This window comes from Pogoniulus pusillus, chromosome 8, assembly GCF_015220805.1.
Source record: "Pogoniulus pusillus isolate bPogPus1 chromosome 8, bPogPus1.pri, whole genome shotgun sequence".
Lineage (NCBI taxonomy): Eukaryota > Metazoa > Chordata > Aves > Piciformes > Lybiidae > Pogoniulus > Pogoniulus pusillus.
In genome coordinates this window covers 23,124,447-23,138,576 of record NC_087271.1, presented here as the reverse complement: position 1 = coordinate 23,138,576, position 14,130 = coordinate 23,124,447, and the positions used below count along the sequence as shown (strand labels likewise).

The window sequence follows — 14,130 nt, the reverse complement described above, 5'->3', positions numbered from 1 at the left end:
ATGTGATACCAGACTACCCCACTTACTTATGGTACCACTGCTTCATTTGACTGAACAATAAAAAGCAGATTACTAATAATTCCAATATTACTACTACTCATAATGATATCATCACCATACTGTTCTAGGGACAGAGATACTAAAGAAGAATACTCTTTACTTTTTGTCAAGGCAGCTTTGGTAGTAAAAGGTGGCACTTTGCTAAAGTTACTGTCATCAAATGCTGGGAATTCTGATTTAACCTGGGAAAGATTGTCCTACAAATTACCATCAAAAAGTCCTTGACATTCAGCCAAACCCACCCTCAGTTTCAATACAATATACCTTCAAATGTTGCTGTGTGCCAGCTCAAATTGTTGCTCTTTGTCTTTTGGCACACAATCCGTCCACAACAATCCTTTCTTTGAATTCCCTTGGCCAAAACATAAGCATGCAGCTGCTTCAGTTTTTTTCCAGCCCTTGCATTTTTTCCACGTGCTGTCCACCCCCACCAATCTCTTACATTAGAGGCCAGCTGATGTTCCCTGAGCACTATTCAATTTTTCAGTTTTTAGTGCCAGAATGCAATGTAGTGGGCTCGTTTCCTTTATACAACTTATTTGGAAGTAAATCAGAAATGTCTCTTTTGGGTTTCAGCAGAGGAGAGAAATACCTCTTATTTCATGTATTGCTCCGTAAGAATCAAGACAAAAACACCTGCATCTGTCAGCCATAAAACAATTTTCTGCTTGCAAGCAGCTCAAAATCTGGTGAGCATCTACTTCTTTTCTCTATGTGTACGTGTGGTTAGCATAGGCACTATCCTGAAGCAGTTCCTCTTCTGGGCATTTCTGTTTTCATGCAGTTTCATTTCATCTTTCAAAAACAGAAGGGTAAACATAAATGCAAGACTCCTTAAGACTCTCAGTTGCAGCAACATAACACAACCATCACAACAATGAACTGTCTGTGCTTTCTGAATATAGAATCAACCAGGTTAAAAGAGACCTTCAAGATCATCCAGCCCAACCTATCACCCAGCCCTGTCCAATCAACTAGACCATGGCACTAAGTGACTCATCCAGGCTTTTTTTGAACACCTTCAGGGACGGTGACTCCACCACCTCCCGGGGCAGCCCATTCCAGTGTCAATCACTCTTTCTGTGACGAATTTCCTCCTAGCATCCAGCCTATACTCCTCCAGCTTCTGCCATAACCCTCTTTGACCAGACTGTCTTTTGCACCTTGCCCAGGAATCAAAAAACCACATGTTATTCTAAAACAGAGGCACAGATTGGTTTGGAGCAGCCTCCTTGTTTCTAAGGGAGAGCCAGAAGCACTCTGATGTCTCCAGTCCCAGCTGTAGGACAGTAAAAATGCAGTCTCTGGTGTGAAGATCTAGGAATCGCTTTTTTAATAAAGGCAGCAAGCTGTTTCCTGTGAACACATTTCAATCATCTTTAACCTTTCCCTAATCTTCTACTGTTACAGAATCACAGAATGGTTTAGGTTGGAAGGGATCTCAAAGATCATCCAGCTCCAACCCCCTGCCATAGGCAGGGACACCTCCCACTAGAACAGGTCACTAAAGGCCTCATCCAACCTGTCCCTGAACACCTCCAGGGAGGGAGCAGCCACAAGCTCCCTGGGCAACCTGTGCCAGTGTCTCACCACCCTCACTGCAAAGAACTTCTTCCTAACATCCAGTTTAAATCTCCCCTCTGCCAGTTTAAACCCATTACTCCTTGCCCTATCATTACAAGGCTTTGTAAGTAGGTCCTCTCCAGCCCTCCTGTAGGTCCCCTTCAGATACTGGAAGGCTACTACAAGGTTTCCTCAAAGCCTTCTCTTGCCCAGACTGAAGAGCCCCAACTCTCACAGCCTGTCCCCACAGCAGAGCTGCTGAAGCCTTCTGATCATCTTTGTGGCCTCATATGGACTCACTCCAACAGTTCCTTCTTGTGTGGAGGTCTCCAGAACTGCACACAGTAGTCCAGGTGGGGTCTGAGGAGAGCAGAACAAATGGGCAGAATCCCCTCCCTTGCCCTGCTGGCCACACTGCTCTCACTGCAGCCCAGCACACAGTTGCTGTCTGGGCTGCACTCACACTGCCAGCTCATGTTGAGCTTTTCATCAACCCAGACCCCCAGGTCCTTTTCCTCAGGGCTGCCCTCAGCCATCTGCCATCCAGCCTGGATTTGTGCTTGGGATTGCACCGACTCAGGTGTTTCTGCATCTCAAGTAATGCAATTTAGTGGCAACTCTGGATATCTTTACCATGGCATTTATTTTTCTTTCCATATTCTCATCTAAGACTGGCTGACCTGCCTGCATCATCAGAGCACAGGAAAACACACAGAGCATCTGCTCTTTATGCAGTACGACTGTATGCCCTCACTCAACCTAATCAAGTACTCATGCACAATAGTATACCCTGTAATAAAGCTTTGTATGATGAGTGCTCAGATCAGACCTGACTGAACTAGGGTACTAGTCCAGTGCTGTCAAGTGCATTTTCCCCAGGGACCATGAACATTGCTGCCAAGGTGGGGAAGTGCTTATGCAGAGGTGTCCTATACTGTGAAAAAGTGAACATTTAGCAGTGGCTTTACTTCAAGATTCCTGCCCCATTATGCTATTTCAAGCCTGTGATGATGTGTATAGATATATCCTGAGGACATAGGAGCAGATGCTATTCATGGACATCACACTACTATATCTTTCTCTAGTCAGTTACAGTATTTACTGTTCTTCCCTGTGCCATGCTGGCTTTTCTGCCTGTGCCAAAGTACTTCTTAAACCTCCTCTGACTTCAACCTCCTCTTCCTTGTATGTGATAGATTTTTCTTCCCCTCTTCCCCATTGTTATTTAAGACTGTGTTTTTACTGCTCAACATATTCCAAGAAGCATTAAGGACAAATGCTCTGTCAAAGACACTTATGCACAGTTGAGCCATATTATATTCCTCAGGAATCACTGTGGATGCTTCACAAACAAGTTTAGATCAGCCAGATTTCCCAGCTATATTTAATATAGTTTTTTCAGACATGGTCTGCTAGCCCTGCAATTAATCCTCCATATTGAAAATCACCTCATATTTGGACCATGTCATGTCTGCACACCAGGGACAGGAGCATGCTGCTAACACTTTGTCCTAATGAGGAAAACAATCCTATGGAAGAGCAATCTTGGCCAATTTGTATCTGCAGAATGAAGGGAAAAGGCTAACTTTGCAAAGCTAGATGGTTTCTTGCCATCCCTTCCAGTTTTATAGTCTAGGATATCTTTAGACAGAGACATCATTCAAATGGCCAACAAAAAGTCTAGGAAAGGAAGAAAGTCCTTTGTTGGTAAAACAGACAATTTTCTGTGGTGTTTTATATTCCCAAGAGCCTTGTAACCAATCCTTCTTATCTACTTGATCAAATAGATGGAGAAGCTCAGGGAATACTGAATCACATTTTTACCTACCCCCCAGGCTTTCCAAGGTGCATCTGCTACGTTAAATCCTGATCTTTTAGGCAAACCTGAAATTCCACCTGAAGAAAAGCAGCCTGACAGAGAGGCCTGAAAAAAAGAGGTTGGTAGCAGTCTACTGCCCTGCAACAGAGAAGCAACTAAAATGCCATGGAGAAAAAAAGACAAAACATCTATGGGGGAAAAGAAGCTGAATCAGATGCTTCTTGAAAATAGAAAGAAACTTTGGCACTTCCAGTTCTGGTTTATTAAAGCAGCTATGATATGAATAATGCCCCCAAGTGAAAAAAAACCCCAGCCACTAAGGCTCCATGTGTTTCCAAACTCACACAATGGATGCTATACAATGCACTTTTTGTCTGAAACTTGGGTGGGAAAGGGAGGCTCCTCTCACCCTCACCCACCTCCTATACTAATGCAATAATCTTGCTTAGTCACAGAAAAAGGGTGAGAATAAAGAAGAGAGTGATTAATAATCTGTGGGCAGCTGCTTACTTTCCAATTGGTTGTCCAGGAGGGGTGTGCTCCACTTCAAATCCTGCTTGTCTCAGTACATCAATCACAGTGTTGTTACCCAGGAAGTGACCTAAAATACAGGTAGAAAACAGGACTGTCAATCAAACTGCTCCTCTCACTCACTTGAGCTTCTCCTGTCGGAGCAACAGGTTTGAGAAGCAAGGTTACCAGAAGCTAGACCAGCTGCAAAAGCAAGAAAAGCTATGCAATTTATCATAAGTCAGACTCAGCTATTCACCATGTAGACCACTACAGCTTTTGGCAATAGCACAAGGAAGCGACAGCACACAGTTCAACATGGTCTTCTTCCATCTTATTTACCTCTCCCTCCCTTCACATGGCCAAGGGACTGGGTGGATAAAAGCCTAGTTGAATTGCTATTCTCATCTTCCAATTTGGCCATTTTTATTATGTGCATGGACTAAATAAACTCCTGACATGGATATCCCAATACCCTGCAGTGGCAACAAGAATATTACTGGGGCTTTGACTCATTAACTGGAACAACGTACAACCCTAGGCATCCACCCATCACTGTCCTTGGACATCTGCTTACCGAGATCTGAAGCTGCGATGCTGCAGTGATTATCTACCTAAAATGGCAGTGATTCAGGAATGTCTGCATCAACCAGCCAGCCACCTGCACAGAAGTGCTGGGAGGAGCTGGGATGGTAACCTTATCTCTCTCAGAACATGAAGATTTAGTCCTGTAAATCAGGGCTCTTTGCTAGAAGTGTAAAGGTCACATTCCGATTCACAGAAGTAACAAAGAGCCCAATAAGTATTGCAGCACATATGGGCCCTGAAAGAGTTTACTTCAGGGAGTCCTATATACTTGAGAACTGAACCAAATACCACTGCAGTCAATGGGAGCCCTCAAAGGGCTTTGGGTACAGATTCAATAAGGCAGTGTAATCCCTCCAAAGCTTTCAACTTATTGTTGGGGCCCTGGACTGTTTGAGGATAGGTTAGATGTACAGAGTAAGGAGGCAAGAAGTCCACCAAGAGATTTATTAAAATCCATGTTGCCCAGTAGCCAGTCTCCCACTGTAGACCATGATGAATGTTGAAGATATTTAAAGATATATGTGAATGACACTGAGAAAGGAGAGAACAATGAACCTCCACTGTGTTCATTAGCTTTCAGCTCTGCACAGTTGAGTGACCCCCATTTTCGCCCAGGTCATCACATCTCACTGCCAGCTCTGAATAGACCAATTCACCACGAATGTGCTCAAGCTTCTGCCTCCATGTACTTCTTGCCCCGTGACATATTATGGCAGGGAGCTCTACCATGTGCTGCGCTGTAAAAACATGCTCCTCTGGTTTGCTGCTGCTGCTTGGGGAGTGTGTGCTTGCCTTAAGCACATGTTAAGTGTTTGCAAGAGATGTCTGTTACTGTCTGACTCCATAGAATCACAGAATCATAGAATCAGTCAGGGTTGGAAGGGACCACAAGGATCATCCAGTTCCAACCCCCCTGCCATGGGCAGGGACATCTCACACTACATCAGGCTGTCTAGAGCCTCATCCAGCCTGGCCTTAAACACTTCCAGGGATGGGGCTTTCACCATGTCCTTGGGCAAACCATTCCAGGGTCTCAACACCCTCATGCTGAAGAACTTCTTCCTGACATCCAGTCTGAATCTACCCATTTCTAGTTTTGTACCATTCCTTCTAGTCCTAGCACTACCTGTCAGCCTCAAAAGTCCCTCTCCAGCTTTCTTGTAGAATGCTTTGCACAGAAGAACCAAGGCAGGCAGGACATGCCTAGGTCTGTTTCCACTGCGTAAGGAGCTGGCTGTAGCTGTCAGCAGTCACCTCTAGGACACTTCACCCATGCTGCACAAAGTCACCATGAATTTGAGAGCAGTTCAGTCCCTCGTTCTCACTAAGCTGGTGTCTCCCTGCTCACACTGCCAACAAGGGCGCTAATGTGCATCAGTTGTGGGAATGATGCAGTCGCACGGTCTGTAGTGCAACTTTCAAGCTCTGGTGAGAACTTTTAGCCAAAACACATCCCTTTAAATGATTAAACGTACATTTGCAGAGTCCTAGTGTGTTCCAGGATTCTTCTGCTTCCTTTTAAGAAAAGTCAAAATTTGATTTTCCCTTGACTGACTTACTCGTAACAAAAGCCAAAGGAGCAGAGAGCAGTCCCAAAAATGTGTTATACACCCTCAGAGATTCAAGAAATGAGACATTTGTGAGTGATTAACTGGATTTGATCATATCCTGGTTTTTTATGCAGTGGCCAAGGCAAACAAAGGTCCCCATTCTGTCACTGGCAAAGTGACACTGAGGAACCACAGTCAAAGGTGTCAGAGTCAGAGATGTTTCTGAGTCCGTAGGAGAATGCTCTGTTTTGCCTGAACTGGAGTCTTAAATGCCAAAAAGTTTCTTAATGTAAACAATACCCAAATCCAGCAAATCTTTGACATCACGACAACACAAATGAACACAGTTCTAACTGTTTAAACTGGGGGAAAAAAGTATGCAACAGCTCTGATTCCTCATCCAAGAAACAAAAGGACCATCAACACTGCCAGCTCCTCGGCAAAGCCTGAGTACCTTCAAGTGACAGATGAAGACCAAAAGCTGATACCTCTCGGACTTCCTATTCCTGCCTTCATGGTACGGAGACCATGATGAAAGCAGCTAGCTTGTTGGACTGGTGATCTACTCTGCAGGTTGGCAGAAAAATGTAAGCATGGCAAGATGTGTTTCCACTTGGTAACCATCCCCAGCTCCTTCAGTCACTCCTCATAAGATTTACTCTCCAGGCCCTTCCATGGCTCCATTGCCCTCCTCTGGAGCTGCTCCAGCACCTCTACATCTCTCTTGTAATATCATTGCTGTACTTCTAAGGTTAAATAATTCCTGGAAAAAATGTCTTGGCTGCTCCTGCTAAGTATCTCGTCCTTCCCAGTTTTAAAATCCAGGAAAATTTTCTATGTGAGAAATTTCTTGCATAAAACAACTCTCCTTGGTCACATACAAGGAGATAAGCATTCACTTGCTAGACATTGACAACGATGTCAGAACTTGGACAGCTTATAGAATGTAATGAAAACCAATTTAACCTGTGCATTAGAGACAACTGAGCTCAGTATCAAACCCTTGCCTCTGGCTCCCCATATGTGTAAAGTATGCAATAATTGGCCAATCTTTTATAACATCGGTGGATTTTATATCTATAGATGTAAAAAATAAAAGAGCTTTATATATATATGCATGTGTGTATTTATATGTGCCTGCTAAAAAACTTACAATTTCTCTGCCTGGCCTGGAAATTTCCTTTAAAAAAATCAAGAAAGTGCAACTCTTGCAAAGTTGAGGCATATCAGACAGATAACAGAGAACAGGAGAATGCTCTTGCCTCTCTGTCACTATTCCTTCTTCAGTCTAAACCTAAATAACTTATTCCCAGAGTATTAATCAAATTTACCCTGACAGCTGATGAAAACTGGATCCAAGAGGTCAGAACATCAACTGCCTCAGGAAATCCATGCAAATATGGGAAGAAGAGAGAGAGTGGACATAAAAGATTTTCGAGTTAGTTACATGAAGTGAAACTCTGTACCTGGGCATGAAGATAAGCAATACAACCTCTCTTAAGACTTTAAGACGAGAAAATATAATTGTGGATGCAGCCCTTCCACACTCTCAGGATAAGGAGATAATCATGGAATTTGCTTGAGGACAAGACCCAGTGCTAAACACGGAGTCATTTTGTAGTTTGGACACGATGGCAATGGAGTAGCAAGCGAGGCTCACCGCACTTAGTGGGGATTTATTTGTTAAACTTGATGAGGCCAAGATTATTCTCCTTTCACTCATGTCTTGATTTTCCAAGAGAGAAGATCTGGAGACACTGGAGGAACACATTATACAGCATGGTTCATAACATTAATCAAACACCTTCCATCTCTGCTTTGGCTTTTTTTTTAACTTTTAATTAAGAACTGTGCTTTGGCCTACAGAAAGCAGATGCATGCAGTGCGTTTCCTTATCTCCCCAAGGTTTCATTTTTCACTAGATGAAGGAAAGATTAAACCATTTTGGCTTTTTTTCAATTGAAGGTCAAAACGACATGGTTTTCTTAAAGCATGTACATGGACATGCACACATTGATGGGAAAAAAAAAGGCATTTTCTGCCTTTCTTAATGGAATATCCTGAGGCAGAGAGAAATACACTTCTCAGCCAACTCTAAGAGTAACAGCCATGTATTTTGTAATTGACCACAGCAACTCTCCTCTGACATTTCAGACACTGGTGACCCCCATCAATAGCATACCTAAGCATAAGAGATTGAATCCCTTAAAAGTTAAATGAACTTGGGTGTTCCTACACAGAAAAAAATATAACCTTCTTTTGATGACAGAAGCAGAAAAAAAAGTTTTTAAGCAAATGTTATCTAGGTCTAGAGATCTACTACAAATTACTTTGTCTCTTCGTTTCACTATCCTTTGTTCCAGGGCTTAGAAGGATAAAGGGGCACAAAGGAGCAGGAGATAATTCCCTCACAAAGGACCTCCATTGCCAGAGCCTTTGAAGTTGTGCTAAAAAAGCCTTGCTAGCCCATTAGCTGACACACAGCAGAAACCTGAACTGTTTCCATGCACACTACAAGCAGAGCTATTTTCTGCACAATTAGTCATAAAAAGGGCCAATGTAAACTGTGTCGGGAGGTCTCAATTCTTTACATTCTCCACACAGTGCATCAGACGTTATGTATAACGTTTTGTTGCCATTTAGACCTTGGGCTGCTTTGCAATCAGGAGGTGCAGCCTCTCTCTTCCTCCTCCTCTTTCAGTACTGATTTTCAGGACTCTTCACATCACCAGAGAGTTTATGGTAGTTAGGCTTCACAAAAATTAGCATAGGCAAAAATGCAAATGCCAAAAGCTGGGTGTTCACAGCTGGGCCAAACGTGGGTGTTTTTGGCTCCTACGCTTGCTCCCTCCAAAAGTCTGCTTCCATGTCTCCTCTTCTGAGAACGGTCAACTTGAATACTTGGGAATCTAAATGATAAATGTGCCAAGAGGAGGATGTGACAAAGAACTACAGCAAACAGTCCAGCCAATGAATTTTATGTGAATTTGTTAATTTCTTCATTGTAACATTCCACTCTAACCAAATGGTTACAACAGAGTGAATTTACTGGGGAAAGCCATCTGACAGCCTACACTGCTGTTTCTTGCTGTGGTAGAGGTTCCTGACCCATATTGGGGAATTACTTTTGTGCATAAACTCTTCACACTTTTAACAGCCTTCCACTTCTCCTCTTCTAGTGTCGTAGCTGCTTCTATCCCTGCACCCAGCCTCTCTTTGCAAATTTATACAATCACGTAAAAATTGGAAGCTGTTTCCCCCCTTTTCATGACAGCTCACACTTAGCAATGCCAGAAGATTGCTTCTCTTGCCCCTCAAGGCACTTACTTTCCTGAAACTTCTCTCCAGTGGTAAAGATTGCCTTGAGTCAGTATCTCAAATGCCCTTTGACACAGGGCAAACATTAAATTTGCCCACAGATCCTGCTTTTGCAAGTTGGATCTGGATGTATCTAAGTCTCCTCCAGCCTGACTACCCTGAGGCAGCAGGTTAGGTGGGTGATGTGCAATACCTATTGAAAAGTATGGCGTTAGGACTACATTTGATTTTAGATTTCACTGATATCATGGACACAATTAATCCTTCTGAGGATCCAGCAGCAGGATTTTCAGGGCACAGCTACAAGAATCCCAGTGTGCCTCCCCTCCCCCAGTCAGTAAGAAGCTATATGAGCCACACTCCATGGCAAACGATGAGACATAGTCTGTGTATCATTGGCACCCCAGATGCATCCCTACCCACACCTCAGAGCAGATATAAGCAAAGTTCCCTAGAGGCTGCTGTTCACCTTGGAATCAAGAGCTGCTCATTGGCTTTCCAAAGAGAAAGCACCTTCCAAAGACAGAGCGCAGAACTCAAAATACCCAGGGACAACTCCTGGGTAGCAACAGCACCCAAATACTAAGGACAAAAGATGCTATGAGAAATAGGCTCATGGCTGAGTGAACTGGCACCTCATAGAAGCTCAGCAGCTTCAGAGACAACTCCTACTAGAACTGTGGATGCCACCTCAAGCATTCTTGTCACAGAGGAGAGCATGCAATGCTCAGACAGAGATGAGAACTCTGCACCACACCTTTCAGAAAGTCTGGCTTTTGTTCCACTGCAGAACATGGTTTTACACTTGGAAATTTCAGTGTTATGCAAAATGCTGGGGAGGAGAGCTGAAGGGGCAGGGAATGAACTTTCTTCCTTCTCTGTTTGGCAGGAGTATCCAAGCTCAAAGCCTGCCTTAAAAAATACTTTGTACAAGCCACGTGCAATGGTCTTGTAAAGCAGGCTTACATCATAGTCTCCTTACATCATGCCACTGCTTCTCCAAGGCAGATGGAGAAATCATTTTCCCTCTCTTGTTTGATGTTATTCTCTGCATTTGTGAGGAACTGACTCATAGCTACTTTCGGATGGTCACAGGAAGCAAAGCTATAAAACATAAAAGGCCAAAGAGTGCAGCACTTTGAACGTCCAGTAATCCTCCCATAGCTCTCCTTCATTCTTTCCTTGCATGTAATCACTTCTTTCCCCTCTCAACCATGAGTACTAACAGAACATGCTCTGGAGAAAGGCCACACCATAGCCAGGGGGAGAATGGAACGATGAGGGGCCACAAGTTGAGGAAGTTATTTCAAATTGATGCCAGGGTAATGCAGCCCACATTTGTGTTTCCCTGGGGTGTCTTTGAGATCTGCAGTGCAATACTATGCTCAGAGCATCTCAGTCTGGAGGACAGAGAGACTCCCATAACCGCCTTCTATTCTCTTGCAGCTTCTCAACAAAATAAGCTCTCTTCACATGCTTCCTCTTCTGCCCTTCCCCTCTGCTTAGAACCTCTGAGCATCCCTTCTGGTGAGGCATCAAGCTATTCTGGAGATATCCAAAACTCACACACTGGAAATCTTTCTCTGGTTGCAAACTTAAGGAAAAACATTTCCGCTATGAGGGTGACAAAGTCCTGGAGCAGGCTGCCTAGAGAGGTTGTGGAGTCTCCTTCACTGGAGACATTCAAAACCCACCTGGATGCGCTCCTCTATGACCTGCACTAGGTAGCCATGCTCTAGTAGCGGGGTTGGACTAGATCACAGTATCACCAAGGTTGGAAGAGACCTCACAGATCATCAAGTCCAACCCTTTACCACAGAGCTCAAGGCTAGACCATGGCACCAAGTGCCACATCCAACCTTGCCTTGAACTGCCCCAGGGACGGTGACTCCATGATGATCTTTTGAGGTCTCTTCCAAACAAGGTAAGCGAGAACTGAAGTGACATCACACACCCCCATCCCAAGCATCTCATCTAGCCTCAGGTGTTCCAAAATGAAGTAACTAATCCAAACTAGTCAGTCTTACTGGAAATGATAGGCACCTTCATAGAACAATTCATTCCAACACCTCAAATATCAGACTTGGGAGGAACATAAGTCCTCTGTGCAATTCTCTCTCCATTGACTGAATGAGTTTAAATAGCTCCATTAGCTTCTGCATCTACCAGACATTGCATGATGCCCCACCAAGCTACCTTAAGCACACCCAAATGCTCCTGAAAACTGGACAGACTTTGTCCTTCTCTTCATCTTCTGCCCTGTCCTCCACATTTCTTGTTATGCCATAGTTTGCAAGGGAGAAGGAGCTGTGTTGATCTGTGCTGGACAGTGTGCCCTGGTTGGTTATGAGGCCTTTTGGGCTGCTTTGTGTTCTAGTCTTTACTTACAGGGCATTAGAGGAATTTCTATCAGAGAGAAGGTTCAGCAGAGGATGACCTTTTCAGTATATATGCCTAAAGAAATAGCTCACCAGTTATCAAGGATTCAAGTTTAAAGGACAGAGGTGGGGAGATGAGTAGCTCACAATATTCTTCCACCTCTTTTGGAGGCTAAACAACAAAGCCTGCAACTTTCTAAGACATATTTGTTGTATTTGCTGGTATAAGCTGGAACTAATCACAAGGACAACAAATCCGCGCAAAGGGAATGTTTGGGTAATGTTTGTCTCTGTCCCCAGGGTTTATTGACAGTGAAAAGAGGGCTTGGTCTCCTTGAGACAATGCATGGAAGGCAGTAATTGCCATTTCCCCCTACAACAGAATGCTGCTACTATATGGGATTTTTTTCCCTTTTTTTTTTTTTTTTTTTTAAGGAGCATGCTCCTCACTGAATCCTGTTATTTGGAACACACCTTCCTATACAAAGCTGTGATGCAAGGTGTGACTGGAGGTACGTGCCAGTTACAGAACTCTCTGATGGCAAACATGTCTCTGTGTCCCTAATGGGATCCTCACCAATGGACAGAGCCAATACACAAAATCTTGGGAATGCCACTCGTTCCCAACACTGCAGCAGGAGTCAGGGAGATGAGTCTGGGTAAAATCTAGAGAAAATCCATCATCTCTAAGAATCTTCTTACAATGCAGAAACACGATTCTGTGATCTCAGACTGGCCCAACTGGCCAGAGTCATCGGATCACCTACATGTGGATGGTCTGGTATGAAACACACTGTCTTTATATGCAGTATTGTTTGCCAGTTGTCATTAATACATCGAGTAGTTCTGTTCTAGGGGAAGGTGTCCCTGCCTATGGTGGGGGGTTGGAACTGGATGATCTTTGAGGTCCCTTCCAACCTAAACCATTCTATGACTCTAGTGAGGAAATCAGGAAGGAAATGCACTATCTTTTTTTCATTATTATTTGCTTAAGGTAGCTCATTAGTGTGCTTGCAGCCTTGCTGAAGTAGACAGCATGCTCCCATCTGAACCAAAGTTATCAGCTCTTTCCACATAAGCCACTGCCAGGCCCCCTGGACAGCTGCCACAGTAAAGTCCCAACAGCTGGTGCTAGGCAGGTAGCCTTCGAGTGAAGTGTTTCATATCCCATTGCAAATCCCCTGAGCCATCCCAAACTAGTCTGGAATGCATGTGGACCTGCTTGCCAAAGCCAAGCAAGGGCTGGGGGGAGAAAACTCATTTCCATACCTCCCTGCTCCACACTTGTACTTTGTAAAGAAGGCAACAGTGAACGTGTTACTAAAACGCCTACAATGCCTTGATGGAGTTTGAGTTTAGAGCAGCTTTGAGCCCTGGAAATTTCCTTGGTTGGTAAAACAGCTTTTTGTATGCAGAATATCACATTGAGCTTGTGAAGACATTTCTAAGGCACAGCCCGGTAAGGACCAGATGTTGTAGGACCTCAGCTTGTCTTAGGACATGGCCAGTACTAAGAAATGCAGAATCTTTGCTTGCCTTAGGCAAAGGCTTTAGGCAGGTAATAAGGATGTGCTTAATAGCTTCCCATAGTAAATAAATAGCGGTGAGGACTCTGGAATATCATTGCAGGGTCTAGAAATGAAAGGTGTAGTAACTCCAAGAGCTGGACTACTGAGTTTTTCTAATCCCTGTTTGGTCTTATGGATGCATTTGGCTTCCACAATATCCCGTGGCTGCAGTGTAACCATGCATGGTGTGAAACAGCACTTCCATCTGTTTATTTTGAACCTGCCCACTGGTCATGTCCATAGGCTCCTCTCAGTTCCTCCAGTTTGCACAAGCACAGCTATAAACAGATTTTTAAAACATTGAAATCTTGCTCTAGTGCAAGATTAAATCACGTCAAGAAAGTTAGTTGGGAGCAATGTCTGCCAAATCTGTCAAATTACCTCAAAAGACTACAAGACACACTGCCATTTTCTGCTTGAAAATGAGTTTGAAAACCACAGATCAAAGCTCCCTGTTGACAGGACCTTGACTTTGCTTGTTCTTTCTGGTTTTGACCTCACAGTCAACTCCATGAAAGGAGCTTGTAATGAGGTGGGTGTTGGTCTCATCTCTCTCGTAACAAGTGACAGGACAAGAGGAACTTGCCTCAAGTTGCACCAGGGGATGTTTAGGTTAGGTTGGATAGAAAAAACTGAAAGGGTTATTAAACACTGGAATAAGCTTAGCAGGGAGATCATAGAATCAACCAGGTTGGAAGAGACCTCCAAAATCATCCAGTCCAACCTAGCACCCAGCCCTAGCCAGTCAACTAGAGCATGGCACTAAGTGCCTCATC

General features: G+C 43.9%; 1 protein-coding gene across 8 annotated transcripts in view; it reads right to left on the bottom strand.

Moving 5' to 3' along the window:
- Nucleotides 1–14,130, bottom strand: part of TRABD2B (TraB domain containing 2B) — a 354,347-nt gene that overhangs the window by 60,662 nt on the left and 279,555 nt on the right. For 7 of the 8 annotated variants that reach the window (XM_064147574.1, XM_064147576.1, XM_064147577.1 and 4 more), the window contains exon 5: nucleotides 3,953–4,043. In XM_064147574.1, coding sequence (XP_064003644.1) covers nucleotides 3,953–4,043 — 91 coding nt within the window. Of the gene's footprint in view, nucleotides 1–3,451; nucleotides 3,548–3,952; nucleotides 4,044–14,130 lie in introns of all 8 variants that reach the window. The other variant, XM_064147581.1, reaches the window with a different exon arrangement.